This window comes from Leucopleurus acutus, assembly GCF_964270905.1.
Source record: "Leucopleurus acutus genome assembly, chromosome: 5".
NCBI lineage: Eukaryota > Metazoa > Chordata > Mammalia > Artiodactyla > Delphinidae > Leucopleurus > Leucopleurus acutus.
The window spans coordinates 40,653-64,300 of NC_139147.1; the positions used below are offsets into that span (position 1 = coordinate 40,653).

The window sequence follows — 23,648 nt, forward strand, 5'->3', positions numbered from 1 at the left end:
TTTCTCTATTGTTTTCCTATTGTCATTTACTTCTGCTCTTACAGTTATTATTTCTTTCCTTCTGCTTGCTTTAGATTTATTTTTCTTTTCTTTTTCTGGTTTCTTATGGAAGAAGTTTAGATTAAATGTTTGAGACCCTTTTTCATTTATAGTGTACTCTGTAAATTTTCCTCTCCTTCCTATTATTGAGCTTATATTGTGAAGTTATTTCTAAAATTTGGCCATTGTGTTTTTTCAGTTCCAAATTTTCAGTTTGGTTCTTCTTTATATTTTCTATTTCTTTTGCTGAGACCTTCCGTCGTTCTATCCATTTCAAGAGTCTTTGTCATTTTGCGTTATAAAATATTTATGGTGGTTTCTTTCAAGTTTTTTATTAGATAATTCCAAAATCTGGGCTAACTAAATGTTGACTTATGTATTTTTTTCCCATGTGAATTGAAGTTTTCCTGATTCTTCTGAGTAATTACCTGCTAAGTGAATATGTAACGTAACCAGGACATTTTCAATATTACGTTATGACCTCTGGATCTTGCTGAAGTACAATGGAATATGAGAAAATGTTTGTTTTCGCCGGCAACTGACCAAGTTATGTCCAGGCCACAGTTCTGGCCAGACTTCAGTGGATTCTGCTTTCAATGTCAGTTATGTTTTCAAAGTCTTGACTCTTTGGATTTGTCACATGTGTGTCACCCAGTGGCCACTCTGACACCTAGGTAGAGGTCTATCCTGTAGTTATTCTCAGAGTCTGTGGTACATTCCTAAGGTCACATTCACGCATGCACAGCTTGAGGGCAAGCCGGGAGTTCAGCAACAAGCTTGTAACGTTCTTTTTCTGAGATCCTCCCTTTCTGGATGTCCTCAGTATTTTCTGGGTCCCTAGAGCTCTCTTCTTTGGCACTCCAGCCAGAATGCTAGGACTTGATTTACCTGCCCTTCTGCACCTTTCCTGTGACTGCATGTGCATCTGGGACAAGTGGTAAGAAGATACAGAAAAAAAACAATAATATGTTACTCATCCTCTTGGGAACACAGCTCCTTTAATCTGAGTGGAATGGATCCCTCAGAGTTTTAGGTGCACATGATACCTCTACCGTCCATGTGTTGACCTGGTTACTGTCCAATAATAGAATTTTCTGCAACTCAATCAATTTTACTGGTCAAGAAAAGAATATTAGGAGAGGAAGAACATAGGCAGGAGAGATTGGGAAGACCTTTGTGGCCACTGTCTGTTATTCTGGAACTCAAGAGAGTGGTCTGGGTTATAGATCAACTACAAGTAGTGTTTGGGTCATAGACTAATAGGCGGGTGGAGGGAAGAATGCATGACAGTAAAGTAAAAGTGAGGTTGGAGCCCTACATAATTAAATGTTAGGGCAGAAATGGAACTGTATGCATACAATGCTAGCAAAAGTCTTTGGAAATTTTTTAAAATAGCTATAGGAAAATGTCATGCAATCGAAGCAGTGATAACAGAGTTTTTCATTAAAAACAGCAATCAAACATCACAAAGATATTGTGAAACAAGCATTGAACATTGAACATTGAATATTGATTAGGACAATGTATTTATCTCCCAGCTCATCAGTGAAGATTTGAAATTAGATGAATCTGGGTTCAAGTAACAATACCAGCAACCACACGCACAGTTAATGTAGACACAGGCGTTTGTTTCTTGAAATTCAGTTGCATTACCTGCAAAATAAAGATAACAATGCAAAGTTTATATGACCAAGTGAGGAAAATGAGATCTGTGATATCGAATGTCTTACATACTAGATCCTGCATTAATATAAGATTATATTCCTAGATGGTAAAAATTATAGTGAAGAAAATGGGAAAGGGTGTTAAAGGAAGTATTATAGCTAAAGAAGTAGGCTTGGTCCTTGTATGTTAGAAAAGCTCTTTAAGTAGCTTTGCTCTGAAAAACATTCGATTGGAATAGAAACACTTGGGTGATGCTGCACAGCCAAATGAAAGGTAAGTGCCAATAAGAGAGAACTCACTATTTTATTGAATGAGAAGAATATTGTTGATGAGAAAGATTTTAGATACACAAATTCAAAACAATCTACATAAATAAGCTCATCAAGTAACTTTATCACAGTAGCAACCATCAATTCTATCCTTAATATTCCATGAATCTAATAAATCAGATACTGAAATAAATTTTAAAAAAACACAGAAATTGTCCTAAAAAATCAATAGGTAATGGCTCTCAGGGAGATTTTAGCCAGACTACTTAAAAATACAAGAGTATAGTTGAACTTAACTCTAATGTTTAGGAGAAAAATTGTCAATTGCCAGTTGCAAATTTGACCTTTGGGAAAGGCCTAGAATTTCCCAAGAGAAAGCCTAAATTAATAGGGATAAAACAGGAAGCTCACCTCCTCTGAGCCCTGGATTCTTTACTGTAGAGACCTTACCAATTCCTTGCTTTCAGACTCCTGAAACACGACTCATGGTTGGAATTCTGAGTAGCTGAGAAATCTCTTCCTATGAGACAGAATCATTACATTGATATTTTCTTCCTGGGGCTCAACTATTGCCAATTTTTATTCGTATAACAGAGGTGTGGTCCTCTTTAGACTGTTGTACAAAATTTCTAAGAATTAGATATTCAACTGTTACCATTTTGGAAATTTTCTTCATCTCTCAAGTTGGCATTGGGAATCTGGGAAACCTGTTCGTATTAATATTATACATGTGCATTTAAAAAATTCATCCACACCAGAAGAAGCCCACAGATACGATTCTCATGCACCTAACCCTAGCTAATATCATGACCATTATGTTCAGGGGCATTCAAGATGCAATGTCATCTTTTGGAATTTGGCCTATAATGGGTGATATTGGCTGTAAATCATTGTACATTCCTAGCGTGACTCAAGGCATTTCTCTCTGCACAATTTCTATCTTGAACACTTTTCAGGCCATCAAAATTAGCCCCGGAAACTCTAAGTGGGCGTGGCTCAAACCCCAAACCTCCACATGCGTTTTGCCTTCATTCCTCTTTTTCTGGGTCATCAACATGCTCATCTGCATCTGGATCATCACAAACAATGAGACCATCACCAATGCCTCAGCTGCTCAACCCGGCTATTCTCGGGTTTACTGTAAAACAAAGCGAGGGGATTACAGGGAGTCAGCAGTATTTCAGAGTGCCATGCTCATCCGGGTTTTCCTCTGCATCAACCTCACGGTCTGGACCAGTGGCTGCATGGTGATGCTCCTCTACAATCACCACAAGACAATTCAGAATCTTCATGGCAACAACCTTTCTCCCAGGCCATCTCCTGAAACCAAAGCCACCAACACCATTCTGCTCGTAAGCTGCTTTGTCTTCTTTTCTTGGCTGCCTTACCACTTACTTGTCCTTAAAATCTGAAAGTAACATGTTGCTAGAGAGCATCATTGGATTTCTGTCCTCTTGCTACCCAGCCATGTGTCCTTTGGTGATGCTGAAAAATGCCAGTAGAATTTCCTGCCTCAACTCCTCCCGTGCCAAGATGAGAATGCTCTCTAATAAAAGGGAATTAATAGTGATGGCATGGTCACCACCCAGCCTTCCTCTCAATAGAAGGATACATTGCCATAAAAGTGTTTTGAAAGAAAAGACACAGTATTGAAAAGTGCGGTTTTTTTTATTCTGCCTCTGGGCTCTATTCAAAAGGTAATAGAAAAATATAGTTAAAGTTTAATTAACCCCTGTGAAAACTATGTCTGCTGCAGGATTCCTCTGAATTTTATCAGATTAAGAAATCTCTCTTCTATTCCTACTTTGCTAATAATTTTTTATTATGAATGTGTTTCGAATTTTATCATTTTTACATTTTTAAAAATTACATGATTTGTACTCCTTTCCTATCATGTGGGCAATTTACTTCCCCACTGCATTTGAGTAGTTTATATTTAAATGTTGATTCAGTCTTCTAGTCCTGGAATTCAAATATACCTGTTGATGATATTTTATTTTTACATATCACTGATTTTAACTTGCTGGTATTCACCTATAATTATTTTTTCCACAATGTCGTTGTATACTTTTGGTACATTTATATTGGTTCAATGAAACAAGTGGAGAATATTCTCTCATTTTTTATTCTCTGATAAAATATGAGAGAATATCCAAGGGTGCCTCCTACTCAGCGGCCCCAAGAGGAGTCCTGCCTGCTCGCTCAGGTCTGGATATCCCCCTAGGGTGACGGCCCGTCTGGACCATCTGCTTGGCTCTCCCGGATGCTGGAAGAGGACCCACACTCCCCCCATGGCCGACACCAGGGAAGGGCCCAGGAGCTCAAGATCCAACACAGTGAAAGACAGGATGGGTGAGTGAGCTGGACAGCAGGTAGAAAGTCGCCAGGATGCCTGTGAGTCACGTGGGGCACAGTGAGTAGTTTCCAACAAATGTGTAAAGGAACCTAATACACAGAAGAGAGAAAGTAGGGCAGAAACAACATGTACAGCAAGAATGACCCAGAATTTTCTAAGACTGACAAACAATATCAACCCACAGATTCAAGAAGCTCCATGACAATGTAATAAAACTGCTGAAATCAAAGACAAAGAACAAATATTAAAGCAGGAGGAGCAAAAAAAGGCACCGAGCATTGGATTCGACAGCACAGAGCTGTTCAACTGCGAACACGATTATCCTTCAAGGAAAGGGAAGACTGACCCCAGCGGCTGCCACTGCCCCCACAGGCCCAGGAGGTGAGGCTGCTTCCTCCTCACAGGGCAGGGCTGGGGGCGGTGACTCTTCGGTCTCAGGGCACCAGGATGACCCAGCCCAGGGCCTCAAGAGTGGGGCCCTCACAGAGAGCTCCTTGGGTGGCCCAAGCGGAAGGGTCACTGCCACCCAGTGGGCTTGGAGGGAAGAGCATCAAACCAAAGAGGATTATTGTCCAGACCTAAATACTGATGGAACTTGCCTTGCTAGGTTTTGGACATGCCTGGGACTCACCACCTTTTTATTCCTTCCAAGTTCCCCTTTCAGAGTGGGAGTGTCTGTCCTGTGCCTGTCCTGTCACTATGTTGTAGAAGGACAAACTCATGTGGTTCCATGAGTCACCTCTGGATGAATCCTACCTCAAGTCTCACATATATCTGGTTTCGATGAGATTTAGAGGAGACTTTGGACTTCGGAGCTGGTGCTGGATTGAGTCAAGACTTTAGGGCTGTTGGGATGGAAATGAATGTATTTGCAGGTGAGGACATGAATTTGGGGGACCCGGGGGCAGAATACTATGGTCTGTGTCCCTCCAAAATTCACATGCTGAGGCCTGTGTTTGAGCTGCTGTAACAGAGTATCATAGGCTGGGTGTCTTATAAACAACAGAAACATCTGTCTCAGAGCTCTGGAGGCTGAGAAGTCCAAGGTCAAACACCAGCAGATTCAGTGTCTGGTGAGGCCCCCTTCCTGGTTCAGTCTTCCTGCTGTGTCCTCACATGGAGGAAGGGGACCAGGGTGCTCTCTGGGGCCTCTTTTATAAGGACACTAATCCCATCCTTGGGGCTCCACCCTCATGACCTCATTACCTCCCAAAGGCCCCATCTCCTAACACCACCATATTAGGGATTAGTTTTCAACACATAAATTTTGAGAGGTCACAAACCTTCAGTCTACAGCAAATTCACAGTGTACAAGCCCATTCACACAATGTTTGAAACCAGGCTCAAGTCTTCTCTGGTCATAGAAGCCAGGTATCAGCCTTGGGGGTGGTTCTGAGTGGGAGGGGCACTTGGGGCCTCCAGCGTGTTGGAGGGTCTGGGCCTGAACACTGCTTACACATGTGCCCACTTTGTGAAACTCCATCCATCTGTATACTCATGACTTACGCGGTTTGGTGTATATAATTTATATTTCAATAAAAAGTTAACTAAAAATCAAAACCACACACACCAAAAAATGCAGACATGTACCTACTGGCATGAAAGTTTCTTCATAATATTAGATGAGAAAGGTTACAGAGCAATGCACACAGTATGATCCGTGCTTTTGCAAAATAATGTATGTGCACAGAACCAGGATATACACCAACATTCATTTATTAAAAAATATTTATTGAGCATGTACTATGTGCCGACACATAATTTATCTGGAAGATGTCTCTACAAGTGGACTACCCCATGCAGAGCCCCATCGCATGCATCGCACCTCAGGCTCCCACGAGGCTCTGTGTGACCCCACATCCCGCGAGCTGAGTGGGTGAGCCGAGGGCGGGAAGGACACGCACACACGACGCACGAACAGCCACCTTCACAGGAGCACAGGGTTGACGAGAGTGTCCTATGAGCTTAGAACTAGACCTGGCTGAGGGACACTGGGCCATCAACTACCCACAGGTGGACACCTGGAAACACAGCCCAGTTCTAAGGATAGGCAGGACAGTGACAATGGCGAGCGTGGACCCCGAGGAGCATGGGCGCATCTGGGGAGGGCCCGCGGCCCCGCGCCCTCGGGTAAGGGTGTTACCACCCCATCCTGGTGCAAGTCCGCAACTTCCACAGGACACGCATTCCCGTCCAGGGCCGACGCCACTGAGTCGCGTCTGTCCCTCCACAACGCTGCATCCCGCACAGAGCTGCACCTGTCATCTCCAGATGGGAAAGACTTTCTCTCCAACCTGAGAAAGACAAAGAAAACAAACCTATCAGATGATAAATCATTTCAGTTTGATTAACACACAGTATTTCCTAATACTAATTTAATAGTGGACAAGAGTCTGGTATTCAGGTGCAGACTTTCAACAACAAACATTTAAACTTTTTTAACGTAAATCAGCATAAAGCAAAGCGCAAAACAGGTACTACAAAATAAAGGGAAACCATTTGATTATTTTCTTCCCTCTCCTGCATTAACCCTAAGTCTGAAGAGGAGGATTTCCCATGGGCTCTGTGAGCCGTGAGCCCTAAGGCCCCGCCTGGCCACATGCTGACTTCAGCCCTCTAACTGCTGCCGCGGCCAGAACACGACTCCACCGCACGTCCACATTGCCCACGGCAAGGCATGCGGGGGGAGCGAGGCTGCACCATGGCCCGGCCCTCGGCCCCAGCTCTGGCCACGGGGTCCGCCGGGTGGGAATAGGCATCTGCCACTGCAACCGCCACAAACCCACCAGCTGCCTGGACTGGCACCATAGCCCGTGACTCCACAGCTAAATATCTTACTTTCTGTGACCCGGGGTCTTGTCTAGAAGTGACGGACCAGCTCAGAGTGACAGACATGTGCCGTCTCCACACAGGGTTTCTCTGCAACACCACTGAGCCTGTGACCACGTCTCCCGCGAGGACGGACACGGGCTCGTCCATCATGAACAGCACCTGCTTCCAGTGGGTGGTGCTGCAAGACAGGGGCGTGGTGTCACCCCTCAGGGAGCCCATCGGGACTGCCATGCCCCCACCCTCTGATCAGACGGCTTCATGGGACCCACGTGGACCCACAACCCGGGGGGCCTCCTGGACGCTGCACAGACTCCCTGGTGCCAAGGAGGCCGGGCCTCAGGGGCACGTGGCCAGACCCAGGTCCCCAGGGGCCGCCTGTCCCCAGCCCCTCGTGGGGTCAACCCAGCCTCCACGAGCTGGCACGGCAGTGCCCACCCAAAGCCACCTTCTCTGAACTGCTGACGCCCACGGTTCTAGTTTCTGCAGTTAAAGTGAGATACACGCTGCTGAAATCGTGTCCAAAAAAAGTCATAATTCCTGTGAAGGTTCAGCTGAGTGTGAGCAAACAAGTGCAGCATTTGGGGGAGCAGTGACACCCCGGATTCTGTAAGTCCTGTGACTCTCACACCCAAGCGCCTGAAAGGACCCAGGTCACACCCCGCAGTGAGGTTCTGCTGTGTCTCCCCTTTGTGTCACATCCTCCCTGACGCTGGGCCACCCCCTCAGCCACCGTGATGGGGGTCTCCCTCCCTGGCCCACGCCCTGCCCCCCATCCCGTCCCCATGCCACCTGTGTATGGATGACCCCACGCAGACGCTCAGGTGGGAAACGCCGGGCACACGCAGTTCGTGGGGGCCCCTGCGGCCCCTCTCCTGCGGGCCCTGGAAGGAGGCTCTGGCCAGGCAGCTCGCTCTCCTGCTCGACTTCCACAAAGGACGCTGAGGACCCCTGGGCCCCAAGACCGCGGGGTGTCTGACTCAGGCGTCTGCGCCCCTCCCTGGGCCTTGCTCACTTCTGCCGATTACACGTGCAGGGGAGCATTGGGGCCATCCCTGAAAGGGGCAGCGGAAGTCCCCGAATGAAGGTGGCACCCCCCCGAGGGGCCACTGTGTCCGGCAGCACGACAGACAAGGTGCGCTTCCCCACGCACAGGAGCAAGCGTGCAGCCTCGAAACCTTACTGCTCAGAAGGTGCATCTCGGGAAACATCTGCCTTCCCCAGAAGTCGGAGTAAAAGACCCTGGAACCCTGTGGGCTGTTTCTGTGTCAGATGGTGAAGAGCTGCAGCAGCATTTGGGGCCACGGAGAGAAGGTGGAGCCTGACCATCCAGGGTGTCGGGGACCCCTGACCCCGGCCCCGAGGAAGCCCGATGCCAGGGGAGGCAACCCGGACTCACCGCCAGCCCTCCCGCCCCTGGGCCAGGGCTCAACCGCGTCTGGAGAGATTTGGGCCCACTCCCGATATTACTAGATCTTGAAACTCGTGGCTCTGCCAGGCTTTGTGTGCTGCCCCAGGAGAAGGAGGGGCACACTCACGGGTGCAGCGGGCCCGTGCTCAGCACCAGCTGTGGCTCATCCTCCTCCAGGTTCTGGAACCGGACACTGAACCAGGCTGTGAATCCGTGGAGGGTGCCTGCCTTCTTGATGTCAAAGTGCAGCTCACCTTTCATCATCTGTGTTCAAGCAAATGAGTCAGAAGAGGGCGCTGGGGACCGGGAAGCAGCTCCCGCCTCCATGGGGCTCCGTCCCGGATCCCACAGCACTGCCCCAGGCAGCCACGCCATCTATCGCAGTAGTTATGCCACAAATCTGTAACTTGCTAGTTTAGCTGAACACATCAAAAATATCTCCTCCTAGGGAAAGTAAATGTTAAAACCTGCATCCTGAACGCAAAGGCTGCAGATAATCAGAAAAGGTTTTGAGCAATTTGGGTCTCATCTGCCTAATTTTCTGTCCCCAAATTCAGGTGGAATACTTCCTTTTCTCAATTCTTTGTACAAATATAAAGCTCCAGACTGAGTCTCTACAATCCCCAAACTAACTAAAGCCTCAACAGTTCAGTTTGCACGTGGTTTTGCCCATCTAAGCTCCAGAAGGGGCTTCCTCCACCTCAGAGCAGCCCTTATAATGGGGTCGTCCGGAGCCCACACACGCCACCTCGTGGCCACAGAGGGTAAGTAAAAGAATTTTAAGAATTTTCTTATCAATGGGAGTTAAAAAAACTTAGAAAAAAAATTTAATTCAAATTCCATGATGAAACATATGATTTATTTGAATCTGAAGATGCTGAGAATATTACACATAAATCTAAAAGTAACTGAAGACGTTAAAGAGGTTAACTATAAAGAAAATAACCTAAAAATACAAAAAACAAAATCAGAATAGGAAAAAAAAAAAGACTGTGGGAAAATCAATAGCAACAAGTTTAACTTGTTTATTTGAACAGGAAGGAAGGGTCACCTCTTCTCACCTCGAGGTCGGCGATCTGCACGGTTCTCATGTCCAGCTGTAATATGGTGCATGGCTCAGAGAGACAGTCTTCTGGTTTCAAAATGTGGTTATACTTGGGCTTCGAAAAAAACTCCTTAATTGCTAAAGATCTGGGGAAAAGTCAAAGTAATTTTGCTCAATATCATTTACCCACATCTCAGGCTATCACGCCTCCTCTGCGTCAGCAGGAATTCTAACTCACCGGGCGAGAGGCGGGGCTGAGACGGCCAGCCCTCCGGGGACCCTCAGTGTCCTACTCACGGGGTCTCAGCACACACCCAGAGAACACGGAATCCACGGGAAATTAAATGTTAACGAATGGTGTGAGAGGAGAACAGACATCTCCTCCAAGGGGCCAACCAGTGTCCCGGATAACGTGCGGCCTCAGCACGTTATCCCCCCACCCTCCAGTTCACGGTGTGCCTTTTCCGGACACCACAGACCGTGTTCAGAGCTTCCTCCGTCTTTCCTTGTCGCTTTCATTACGGAGCGTTAATTCGCGCAGCATGAGAAACCACACCCCACCCCCACCCCCTGCTCTTTTCAAACTTTCCCAGCCCTTCCCACACATTAGTCCTACATGAACCACGGAACGACTCTGTTGGAGATCCTTCCTCTCCATCCCCTCTGGGATTTGGGTTGAGAGTACATTGACTAGGGAAGATTCCATACCTTTATGTTGATACATTTTCTTTTTTTGAGTTTTTTAACAAAAAACAAAAAGGCCCAGAGGCCCCCATCTTGCTGCCAACTCCCCAGCTGGACACTTAGCAGGTGTCCAGGCTCATTGAACAGAAGCTTCTTTCTGCCTCTGACAAAGGGGCCCTTCCCTAATTCCAGGGCTGCTGCTGGGTCTCTCCTGCCCACGTCCCACGGCACCTCAGAGGGGACGCAGCCGACACGTGTCACTATCCTTCTCAGAGGAGGTGATGTGACAACCATGAAGGCCTTGAGAGAAGACTGTTTTATGTTAAAACCTGAAGCTCTACCACAAGCCTGACGTATGTTACACACGAGGAACTGAACTTTTGTGGAGCACCGCTTTCTTTGCCAAATGCCAGCGATGCCTTCACTAACACATTTTCTGACTCCTGTTAAAAAGTTATGGCTCTTAGTGGGAACATCCATTTGTTTTAACAGCCCACGCATTTATAAACATGACTTTATTTTTCCCATTATATTTGGGGTCTTATAAATGGGACACTTCAATTTCCCATCACATCTGTTGGTTTAAAGACCTGTAAGGCAACGTGCAAACTTCTTAGTCACGTGAGCAAACTGAGCTCAGCACGGTGGCAGCTCTGAGACCTGCAGCCCGCCCCGCATGCTCCCGCAGCCCGGGAGCGCCCGGTGACACTCACTTGAGGGCACTGAGATCGAACTCGTAGGCGTTGTCCCAGAAGAGCACCTTGCTGCGGTAGTCCCTGTCGGCGCTGCAGGGCACCAGGTGCAGCGCGGCCGTGGTCGGCCAGATGACCCCGTCCTCCTTCAGCCACGCGTCCCGGGCATAGAGGATGGACTCGATCATGAACTCAAACTGCAGGGAGGGAGACGCACAGGAGACACCGTGTCTGTGCAGCCCCCTCGCTGCTCAGATTCTGGGGTCTTCACGTCTGTCACCTCCAGAGGCACAGAACGGGCTGAGCTGCCCAGCCCAGGGGAGGGCTTCTCTTGCGCCCACACGGCAGTGCTCACCGAGTCCAGTCACAGCCTGGGTTTAAGCCCCATCGAGCCGCGTGGAGCTCGGAACTGGGCGTGGCTAATGGGCGGGAAATCAGCCTCTCGCCCACCCCACTCACTCAGCAGTCAGCTGTCCCCACGTTCCTAAAGCCCTCAAGTGTTTCAGGGTGTTAACTCTCCAACAATATCAACCTGGTCTGGGGTATCCTCAGGATTCTCACCACCCTTTAAGTTGGCTGAAGTCACTTCTTAAAAACGTGGAACACCGGGGGTGGAGTCAAGATGGCGTACTAGGAGGACGCGGAATTTGCGTCTCCACACAACTAGGGCACCTACCAGGCACCGGTGGGGACCCATGGACACCTAAGGGGACGGGAGGAACCCTCAACGACCGGCAGGAAGTGGGGGGAGTGAGGGGGAAGGAGAAGCAGAGGTGGGACAGGATTGGCTCCCCTAAGGGGCGCCTGGGGGAGGGGAAGGGATCCCACACCCGAAAGGGGAAATTGGAGGACCGTTGGGAGGGCAAAGGATCAAAAGGGAGCGTGGCCAGGTCTCCTCTGCCCACTCGGGCCCCCAGAAACCCAGCCTGATCCTCTGCCCTCCCAGCCTCCCTCCTGCTGTGCAGAGCCCAAGCCACACCCCTACATTCGAAGACCCCCTCTGAGACCTGCCCCAATGCGCTGGGTCTAAACCCCACCCACACACCCCCACTCAGGGCCCTACCTCCAAACTCCTTAGCGCCACACTCCAGACGCCCTCCATTCCACGTGCTGCCTCTCCCCTTCCACCCTAAGCAGAGGCCCCACCCCACGCTCAAACGTCACCCCCACCCACCTAGGTCCCGCCCCACCCTAAACCCCGCCCCTGCCTATTCCACCTTCACCAGAACTCCACCCTCATAGCCAAGGCTTTTTTTTTTTTTTCTTTTTCTTTTGTCCTCTTTTAGATTGGGGTTCCATTTTACCTTGTTGATTCACTGTCATTGATTCTTTTAGATTTTTGTTTTCCCTAATAAACCTTTTATTTTTCTAATTTTATTTTATTCTTTATACTTCGTTAGTGATCTCTCCTCCTGGCTTGTTGCCCCCCCCCCACTTTTTTTTTCTTTTTTCTGCTGTGGTTTTATTTTACCTTGTTGCAGTTGTTTCAATTATAGTTTTATTTTTCCTAATATATTTTTTATCTTTCTAATTTTATTTTGTTTTTCATTCTTTGATATTGTACTGCTCCTTTTTTTCTTTATTTCTTCCTTTTTTTTTTTTTTTAATGTGCCATGAAGCTTGCAGGATCCTGGTTCCCAGGCTGGAGGTCAGGCCCGAGCTCCCGTGGTGGGAGCTTGGAGTCCAAACCACTGGACTAACAGAGAACCTCAGACCCCAGGGAATATCAATTGGAGCCAGGCCTCCAGGAGGTCTTCGTCTCAGCACCAAGACCCAGCTCTATCCAACTGCCTGCCAACTCCACTGCTGGACATCTCAGGCCAAACAACCAGTAAGACAGGAATACAGCACCACCCATCAAAAAATATATATATAACGACAAAAAAATATGTTACAGACAAAGGAGCAAGGTAAAAACCTACAAGACCAAATAAATGAAGACGAAATACGCAACCTACCGGACAAAGAATTCAGAGTAATGATAGTAAAGATGATCCAAAATCTCAGAAACAGAATAGAGAAAATACAAGAAACATTTAACAAGGATCTAGAAGAATTAAAGAGCAAACAAACAGTGATGAATAACACAACTACTCAAATTAAAAATACCCTAGAAGGAATTAATAACAGAATAACTGAGGCAGAAGAACGGATAAGTGACCTGGAAGATAAAAGGGTGGAAATAACCTCCAGGGAGCAGAATAAAGAAAAAAGAATGAAAAGAATTGAGGACAATCTCAGAGACCTCTGGGACAACATTAAACGCACCAACATTTGAATTATAGGGGTCCCAGAAGAAGAAGAGAAAAAGAAAGGGTCTGAGAAAATATTTGAAGAGATTATAGTCAAAAACTTCGCTAACATGGGAAAGGAAATAGTCAATCAAGTCCAGGAAGCGCAGAGAGTACCATACAGGATAAACCCAAAGAGAAACATGCCGAGACACAAACTAATCAAACTATCAAAAATTAAATACAAAGAAAAAAATATTAAAAGCATCAAGGGAACAGCAACAAAGAACATACAAGGGAATCCCCATAAGGTTAACAGATGATTTTTCAGCAGAAACTCTGCAAGCCAGAAGGGAGTGGCAGGACATACTTAAAGTGATGAAAGGGAAAAACCTACAACCAAGGTTACTCTACCCAGCAAGGATCTCATTCAGATTCAATGGAGAAATTAAAACCTTTACAGATAAGCAAAAGTTAAGAGAATTCAGCACCACCAAACCAGCTTTACAACAAATGCTAAAGGAACTACTCCAGTCAGGAGACACAAGAGGAGGAAAAAACCTACAAAAACAAACCCAAAACAATTAAGAAAATGGTAATAGGAACATACATATCGATAATTACCTTACACGTGAATGGATTAAATGCTCCAATCAAAAGACATAGACTGGCTGAATGGATACAAAACAAGACCCATACGTATGCTGTCTACAGAGACCCACTTCAGACCTAGGGACACATACAGACTGAAAGTCAGGTGATGGAAAAAGATATTCCATGCAAATGGAAATCAAAAGAAAGCTGGAGAAGCAATTCTCATATCAGACAAAACAGACTTTAAAATAAAGACTATTACAAGAGACAAAGAAGGACACTACATAATGATCAAGGGATCAATCCAAGAAGAAGATATAACAATTGTAAATATATATGCACCCAACACAGGAGCACCTCAATACATAAGGCAAATGCTAACACCCATAAAAGGGGAAATCGACAGTAACACAATAATAGTACGGGACTTTAAAACCCCACTTTCACCAATAGACAGATCATCCAAAATGAAAATAAATAAGGAAACACAAGCTTTAAATGACACATTAAACAAGATGGACTTAATTGATATTTATATGATATTCCATCCAAAAACAAACAGAATACTTTCTTCTCAAGTGCTCATAGAACATTCTCCAGGATACATCATATCCTGGGTCACAAATCAAGCCCTGGTAAATTTAATAAAATTGAAATTGTATCAGGTATCTTTTCTGACCACAACCTATGAGACTAGATATCAATTACAGGAAAAAAAAATCTGTAAAAAATACGAACACATGGAGGCTAAACAATACACTACTAAATAACCAAGAGATCACTGAAAAGATCAAAGAGGAAATAAAAAAATACCTAGAAACAAAGGACAATGAAAACACAATGACCCAAAACCTATGGGATGCAGCAAAAGCAGTTCTAAGAGGGAAGTTTATAGCAATACAATCCTACCTCAAGAAACAAGAAAAATCTCAAACAACCTAACCTTACACCTAAAGCAATTAGAGAAAGAACACAAAACCCCCAAAGTTAGCAGAAGGAAAGAAATCATAAAGATCAGATCAAAAATAAATGAAAAAGAAATGAAGGAAACGATAGCAAAGATCAATAAAACTAAAAGTTGGTTCTTTGAAAAGATAAACAGAATTGATAAACCGTTAGCCAGACTCACCAAGAAAAAAAGGGAGAGGACTCAAATCAACAGAAATAGAAATGAAAAAGGAGAAGTAACAACTGACACTGCAGAAATACAAAGGATCATGAGAGATTACTACAAGCAACTCTATGCCAATAAAATGGACAACCTGGAAGAAATGGACAAATTCTTAGAAAAGCACAACCTTCCACGACTGAACCAGGAAGAAACAGAAAATATAAACAGACGAAACACAAGCACTGAAATTGAAACTGTGATTAAAAGTCTTCCAACAAACAAAAGCCCAGGACCAGATGGCTTCACAGGCGAATTCTATCAAACATTTAGAGAAGAGCTAACACCCATCCTTCTCAAACTCTTCCAAAATATAGCAGAGGAAGGAACACTCCCAAACTCATTCTACGAGGCCACCATCACCCTGATACCAAAACCAAACAATGATATCACAAAAAAGAAAACTACAGCCAATATCTCTGATGAACACAGATGCAAAAATCCTCAACAAAATACTAGCAAACAGAATCCAACAGCACAATTAAAAGGGTCATACACCATGATCAAGTGGGGTTTATCCCAGGAATGCAAGGATTCTTCAATATATGCAAATCAATCAATGTGATAAACAATATTAGCAAATTGAAGGATAAAAACCATATGATAATCTCAATAGATGCAGAAAAAGCTTCTGACAAAATTCAACACCCATTTATGATAAAAACTCTCCAGAAAGTAGGCATACAAGGAACCTATCTTAACATAATAAAGGCCATATATGACAAACCCATAGTCAACATCATTCTCAATGGTGAAAAACTCAAACCATTTCCTCTAAGATCAGGAACAAGACAAGGTTGCCCACTCTCACCACTATTATTCAACATAGTTTTGGAAGTTTTAACCACAGCAATCAGAGAAGAAAAATAAATAAAAGGAATCCAAAGCAGAAAAGAAGAACTGTCACTGTTTGCAGATGACATGATACTATACATAGAGAATCCTAAAGATGCTACCAGAAAACTACTAGAGCTAATTAATGAATTTCATAGAGTAGCAGGATACAAAATTAATGCACAGAAATCTCCTGCATTCCTATACACTAATGATGAAAAATCTGAAAGAGAAATTAAAGAAACACTTCGATTTACTATTGCAACATAAAAATTAAAATACCTAGGAATAAACCTACCTAAGGAGACAAACGACCTGTATGCAGAAAACTATAAGACACTGATGAAAAAAATTAAAGATGATACAAACAGATGGAGAGATATACCATGTTCTTGGATTGGAAGAATCAACATTGTGAAAATGACTGTACCACCCAAAGCAATCTACAGATTCAATGCAATCCCTATCAAACTACCAATGGCATTTTTCACAGAACTAGAACCAAAATTGCACAATTTGTATGGAAACACAAAAGACCCCAAATAGCCAAAACAATCTTCAGAAAGAAAAACAGAGCTGGAGGAATGAGGCTCCCAGACTTCAGACTAAACTACAAAGCTACAGTAATCAAGACAGTATGGTACTGGCATAAAAACAGAAATATAGATCAATGGAACAGGATATAGAAAGCCCAAAGATAAAGCCGCACACATGTCACCTTATCTTTGATAAAGGAGGCAAGATTATACAATGGAGAAAAGACAGCCTCTTCAAAAGTGGTGCTGGGAAAACTGGACAGCTACATGTAAAAGGATGAAATTAGAACACTTCCTAACACCATACCCAGAAATAAACTGAAAATGGATTAAAGACCTAAATGCAAAGCTAGACAGTATAAAACTCTTAGAGGAAAACATAGGCAGAACACTCTGTGACATAAATCAGAGCAAGATCCTTTTTGACCCACCTCCTAGAGAAATGGAAATGAAAACAAAAATAAACAAATGGGACCTAATGAAACTTCAAAGCTTTTGCACAGCAAAGGAAACCATAAATAAGACCAAAAGACAACCCTCAGAATGGGAGAAAATATTTGCAAATGAAGCAACTGACAAAGGATTAATCTCTAAAATATACAAGCAGCTCATGCAGCTCAATATCAAAAAAACAAACAACCCAATCCAAAAATGGGCAGAAGAACTAAATAGACATTTATCCAAAGAAGATATACAGACTGCCAACAAACACACGAAAAGATACTCAACATCACTAATCATTAGAGAAATGCAAATCAAAACTACAATGAGGTATCACCTCACACCAGTCATCAAAAAATCTACAAAAAATAAATGCTTGAGAGGGTGTGGAGAAAAGGGAACCCTCTTGAACTGTTGGTGGGAATGTAAATTGATACAGCCACTATGGAGAACAGTACGGAGGTTCCTTATAAAACTAAAAATAGAACTACTGACCCAACAATCCCACTACTGGGCATATACCCTGAGAAAACCATAATTCAAAGAGTCATGTACCACAATGTTCACTGCAGCACTATTTACAATAGCCAGGACATGGAAGCAACCTAAGTGTCCATCAACAGATGAATGGAGAAAGAAGATGTGACACATGTATACAATGGAATATTACTCAGCCATAAAAAGAAACGAAACTGAGTTATTTGTAGTGAGGTGGATGCACCTAGAGTCTGTCATACAGAATGAAGTCAGTCAGAAAGAGAAAAACAAATACCGTATCCTAACACATATGTATGGAATCTAAAAAAAGAAAAAAAAGGTTCTGATGAACCTAGGAGCAGGACAGGAATAAAGACACAGAGATAAGGTATGGACTTGAGGACACGGGGACGGGGAAGGGTAAGCTGGGACGAAGTGAGAGAGTGGCATGGACATATATACACTACCAAACGTAAAATAGATAGCTAGTGGGAAGCAGCTGCATGACACAGGGAGATCAGCTCGGTGCTTTGTGACCACCTAGAGGGGTGGGATAGGGAGGGTGGGAGGGAGACGCAAGAGGGAGGGGATGTGGGGATATACGTACACATATAGCTGATTCACTTTGTTACACAGCAGCATCCAACACACCATTCTAAAGCAATTATAGTCCAATAAAGATGTTAAAAAAAAAAAGTAACTGTTCCTAGATTATATTTGACTATGTCAATTTCCTGGCCTAATTTTGAATAAAATGTTGATGTTTATTTAACAAAGAAAAAAAAAGTGGAACATCAAAGCAGGAGTGCCACAGAGGTCACGTTGCACCCAAGTCAAGAGCGGCCCAGTGCCCCTAGGTGCCCCTCGGGAGTGTTGAATTTTGAGAATTCTTTGTATATTCAGGATACACACTGGATATGTGATTTGCAAATATTTTCTCCTAACCTTAGCCTGTCTTTTCATTCTCTTAACACTCTTTTACAGGACAGACATTTTTACTTTTGACGAAGTCCAATTTATCAACTTTTTCTTTAATAGATTATGCTTTTAGAGTCACACCTAAAAACCCTTTGACTAACCCAAGAACACTTTCTCCTGTGATTTCTTCTGAGAGTTTTATAGTTTTATGTTCTAAGCAATTAGATCTGTAATCAATTTTGAGTTCATTGTTTAGTATGAGGTATAAGGCTTAAAGATGAAGTTCTTTTTTTTTTTTGCACATGGATGGCCAACTGTTCCAATATAATTAGGTGAAAAGACTATCTTTTCTCCATTAGATTAACTTTGCCCCTCTGTTAAGAATCAGTTGACCGTATTTGTAGGAATATACTGTCTATTCTGTTCCATCGACTTACGTGTCTATCATTTCACTAGTTTCACAGTCTTGACTACCAGAGCTTTATACTAAGTTTTAAAGTCAGGTACTATAAGTCTTCCAATTTTGTTCTTTTAAAAATTGTATCAGCTATTCTAGTTTGTTTACATTCCACATAAATTTTACAATGAACTTATCTACAAAAACTCCTGCTTAGATTTTTACTGGAATTGTATTAAATCTACAGATTAATCTGGGGAGAAGAGACATCCTTAGAAGGTTGTCTTCCAGCCCATGAACAATGTGTATCTACCGGCATCACGTAGTTTTCAGCATACAGATCTTGTACGTTTTGTCAGATTTCATCATTTTGGAGCTACTGTAAATAGTATTGTACAGTGCTAGTATTTATATAAAAATATGACTGGTTTTTGTATGTTGACTTTGTGATCTTCTTAAACTTGCCTACTAGTCTAGGAAAGTTTTTGGAGATTCCTTGGGATTTTCTACAAAGACAATCATGCTGTTTGAGAAAGGGATGGTTTATTTCTTTGTCTTCGTTCTGTGTGCCTTTCACTTCTTCTCTCCCTTTTGCACTGGTTAGGTTTCCCAGTACAATATGGAGTAGAAGTGGTGAAGCGGCCCTCCCTGCATCACTCCTGCTCTTAGGGGGAAGTTGCCATTCTGTCCTAACAAGTAAAAAGCTGAACAAACTGAAACATCAAGAACTCTTCCTAGATCCGTAAGAGAAATGAGGTCACGGAGCAAACTGCTGCCCCCAAATAGGAGAAATTGAGAGACTAATACAGACGGTCCCCTACTTATGATGGTTCAACTTTACAACGGTGCAATAGGAATTCAGTAAAAACTATGCCTCAGATTTTGAATTTTGATCTTTTCCCAGCTAGCGATACACAGTGCAATGCATGAGCCACACAAGCCACAGCCCTGTCAGTCATGATGCTAGGGTGAACGACACTTCCAGTACAGTACTGAGTCAATTACATGAGACAGTCAACGCTTTATTATCAAATGGGCTTTGGTTATGATTTTGCCCAACTGTAGGCTCATGTGAGTGCTCTGAGCACATTTAAGGCAGGCAAGGCTCAGCTGTGATGTTCAGGAACTTAGGTGTGTTATGTGCATTTTGAAGTTTTTTGTTTATAAATTTATTTATTTATTTTTGACTGTGTTGGGTCTTCGTTGCTGCACGCGGGCTTTCTCTAGTTGCAGCGAGCGGGGGCTACTCTTCGTTGCAGTGCACAGGCTTCTCGTTGTGGTGGCTTCTCTTGTTGCGGAGCACAGGCTCTAGGCGTGCGGGCTTCGGTAGTTGTGGCATGTGGGCTCTAGAGCACAGGCTCAGTAGTTGTGGCTCACAGGCTTAGCTGCTCTGCGGCATGTGGGATCTTCCCGGACCAGGGCTCAAACCCGTGTCCCCTGCATTGGCAGGCGGATTCTTAACCACTGCACCACCAGGGAAGTCCCTGCATTTTGGACTTTGATATTTTCAACTTATGATGGGTGTGTCGGGATGCAGCCCCATCATAAGTCGAGGAGGATCGTACAGAGAATCACAACTTGCCAGGGGAGGAAACATGAACTGTGGTTGACAAGTTGCTGGGGCCCACTGTGGACAAGCCTGAGAGTCAAAGCTCCAGATGGGCTCAGTCACAGGGGTCCCCACAGTAAACGTCAGAGAAAAGCCCCCTCGTGCTTCTGACAAGTTCGAAAGGAAGCATTTGAAATACACCAGAGTATTCTGTTCTTCTTAACAGGGTCTGCACTCAGGAGAAACTAGTTAACAGAACTTAACCAGCTGGAGAACGAGAAATATCCAACTTGAGCCCCCTCCAGCCATCCTGTCCCACCTAAAAGAGGAAAAGAAACTGAGAAGCACCTGTGAAGTTCACAGTGCAGAGGCCCAGGCTCACTGAACACTGAGACCCGAGAAGGACCACAGAACACTCCCCGACCCACATCTCACCACCACATCACTACAGGCCTGTTTGCACTGAACCTTTATCCAGTCATCAAGCCTGGCTATCAGGAGAAAACCACAAGACATACTAACAGTATAAGACACACAGCAAGGCTTAGAACCAGACTCAGACACAGCAGGGATGCTGTAATTATCAGGCTGGGAAGTTAACAGCTATGATTCATATGCTCAGGGCTCTAATGGATAAAGCAGACAGCATGCAGGAACAGATGGGCAATGTAAGCAGAGAAAGGAAAATTCTTGAAAAGAACCAAAGTAAAAATGCTCAAGATGAAAAACAATGTAACAGAAACGAAGGATGTCTTCAATGGGCTCATTAGTTAGGACATAGCTGAGCAACAAGCCTCCAAGCTTGAGGAAATGACAACAGAAACCTCCAAAGCTGAAAAGCAGAGAAAACAGGCTAAAAAATACAACAACATATTCAAGGGCTGTAGGACAACAAAAGGTATAGTGGACACAAAACGGAAGTACCAGGAGAAGAATGAGAGGTGGGATCAGAAGAAGTAGTTGAAAAACTAATGACAGAATTTCCCCAAATTAATGTCAAACACCAACCCACAGATCCAGGAGTGCAGAGCACACCAAGCAAGATAAATGTGGGGGAAAAAAAAAAAAGTAAAACTAGGCATGTCATTTTCAAACTACAGACACTCAAAAGATAAAGAAAAAATCCTGAAAGAAGCTGGGGAGAAAAGACACCTACCTACTGGGGAACAAAGATAAAATTTCATCTGAATTCTCAGAAACCATGCAAGCAAGAAGAGAGTGGAGTGAAATATTTAAAGTGTTGAGAGAAAAAACCCCACCAACCTAGAATTCTGCACCCTGTGAAATTATCCTTCAGAAGTGAAGGAGAAATAAAGACTTTCTCAGACAAACAAAATAGAGGGAACTTGTTGCCAGTAGACCTGCTTTGCAAGAAATGTTAAAAGAAGTTCTTTAGAAAGAAGGAAAATGGGGCTTCCCTGGTGGCGCAGTGGTTGGGAATCCGTCTGCTAATGCAGAGGACACGGGTTCAAGCCCTGGTCCGGGAAGATCCCACATGCCGCGGAGCAACTAAGCCTGTGTGCCACAACTACTGAGCCTGCGCTCTAGAGCCTGCGCACCACAACTACTGAAGCCCGTGCACCACAACTACTAAAGCTCGCGTGCCTAGAGCCTGTGCTCTGCAATGAGAGAGGCCACCGCAACGAGAAGCCCGCGCACTACAACAAAGAGTAGCTCCTGCTCACTGCAACTAGAGAAAGCTCACGTGCTGCAACGAAGACCCAACACAGCCAAAAATAATAAATAAATAAAATAAATAAATTTAAAAAAAGAAAAAAAAGAAAGAAGGAAAATGATATACAGGCAGATCTCATTTTATTGTGCTTCACAGATACCGTACTTTTTACAAATTGAAGGCTGTGGCAACCTTGCATCGAGCAACCCTATCGGCACCATTTTCCAAAAGCCTTTGCTCACTTTGTGTCTGTGTGTCACATTTTGGTAATTCTCGCAACATTTCAAACTTTTTCATTATTATTGTATTTGTTATGGTAATCTGTGATTAACATCTTTGATGTTACTATTGCAAAAAGATTAGAACTCACTGAAGGCTCAGATGATGGTTAGCATTTTTTAGCAATAAAGTATATTTTAATTAAGGTATGTACATTGCTGTTTTAGACATAATGCTACTGCACACCTAACAGACTACAGCATAGTGTAAACAAAACTTTTATATGCACTGGGAAACCAAAAAATTCGTGCAACTTGCTTTATTGCGGTGGTCTGGAACTGAACCTGCAATATCTCTGAGGTCTGCCTGTAGACCAGAAACACGGATCTGCATAAAGAAAATCACTGAAACAGAAATAAATGAAGATAAAACTAAAACTTTTATTTTTCCTATTCTTAATCAATTTAACATCTTGTCCAAAATAATAGCAACACAGTATTTAACCACGTATGCTTATGTACATATGTATATCTATACTTATATATAATAAAATGAATGAAAATGATGATACAAGGGACAGGAGGGAGAAATCAGGATTACCCTGTTATCCTAAAGTGCTCACACTAACCATGAAACCTAAGAGTGTTAGATGAAAACAGACTCGGAACAGCTGTAAATACACATTGAAAACTGTACGGAAACCAATTAAAAAAGCAAAAAAGAGCAAGTATAACTGCTATGCTGAGAAAATGGAGTCATATAACATGCTCAATTAACACCTCAAAAGACAGAGCACCTAAATACTATCGAAAATATTAAGAGAGCTGAAGAGAGAAATAGACAGCAATCCAATAACTGTAGGGGACTTCAATAGCCAATTTTCAACAATGGATAAGTCATCCAGGCAGAAAATCATAAGGCGACACTTGACTTAAACTACACATTAGACCAGATGGATTAACAGACCTGTACAACATTTCAGGCAACAGCAGCAGAGTATATACATTTTCTCAAGAACTCAAGGAACATTCTCCAGGACAGGTCATATGTTAAACCACAAAACAAGTCTTAATAAATTTAAGAAGACTGAAATCATATCAAACATCTTTTCTCATAGCAATGGTATGAAACTAGAAATCAATTACAAGAAGAAAACTGGAAAATTCACAAATATGTGGAGATTAAACAACATGCTCCCAAACAACCAATGGGTCAAAGAAGAATTCAAAAGGGAAATCAAAAAATATCTTGAGACACACAAAAATGGAAATACAACACACCAAAACTTATGGGATGCAGCAAAAGCAGTTCTAAGAGGGAAGTTTACGGTAATACTGCCTACATTAAGAAAAAACGAATATCTCAAATAAGCAAATCTAACTTTGCACCTCAAGGAACTAGAAAAAGAAGAACAAATTAGCCCAAAGTTAGTAGAAGGAAGGAAATAAATGAGATAGCTACTAACAAGACAACAGAAAAGATCAACGAGTTTCCTTTTTTAAAAGATAAACAAAATAGACAAATCTTTAGCTAGACTTACCAAGAAGAGGACTGAAATATATAAAATTTTAAATGAAAGAGGAGCTATTATAACTGATATCACACAAAGGGTCATAAGA

General features: G+C 43.4%; 2 protein-coding genes across 2 annotated transcripts in view; one reads left to right on the forward strand and one right to left on the reverse strand.

The window, feature by feature from the left end:
- Positions 1–2,839: 2,839 nt before the first annotated feature.
- Positions 2,840–3,385, forward strand: LOC309962546 (vomeronasal type-1 receptor 1-like; the record flags this gene model as incomplete). Its single annotated transcript, XM_082840407.1, has 1 exon — positions 2,840–3,385. One exon carries the CDS (start codon positions 2,840–2,842, stop codon positions 3,383–3,385), a length of 546 nt encoding a protein of 181 aa, XP_082696533.1.
- A 2,715-nt stretch (positions 3,386–6,100) lies between these two features.
- PRMT2 (protein arginine methyltransferase 2) overlaps positions 6,101–23,648 on the reverse strand; it is a 39,022-nt gene continuing 21,474 nt past the window's right edge. Inside the window, exons 7-11 of the mRNA XM_082839155.1 lie at positions 11,012–11,187; positions 9,631–9,760; positions 8,697–8,833; positions 7,168–7,339; positions 6,101–6,623 (exon numbers count right to left, since the gene is read on the reverse strand). Coding sequence (XP_082695281.1) covers positions 6,591–6,623; positions 7,168–7,339; positions 8,697–8,833; positions 9,631–9,760; positions 11,012–11,187 — 648 coding nt within the window. The 3' untranslated portion in view covers positions 6,101–6,590. The remainder of the gene's footprint in view (positions 6,624–7,167; positions 7,340–8,696; positions 8,834–9,630; positions 9,761–11,011; positions 11,188–23,648) is intronic.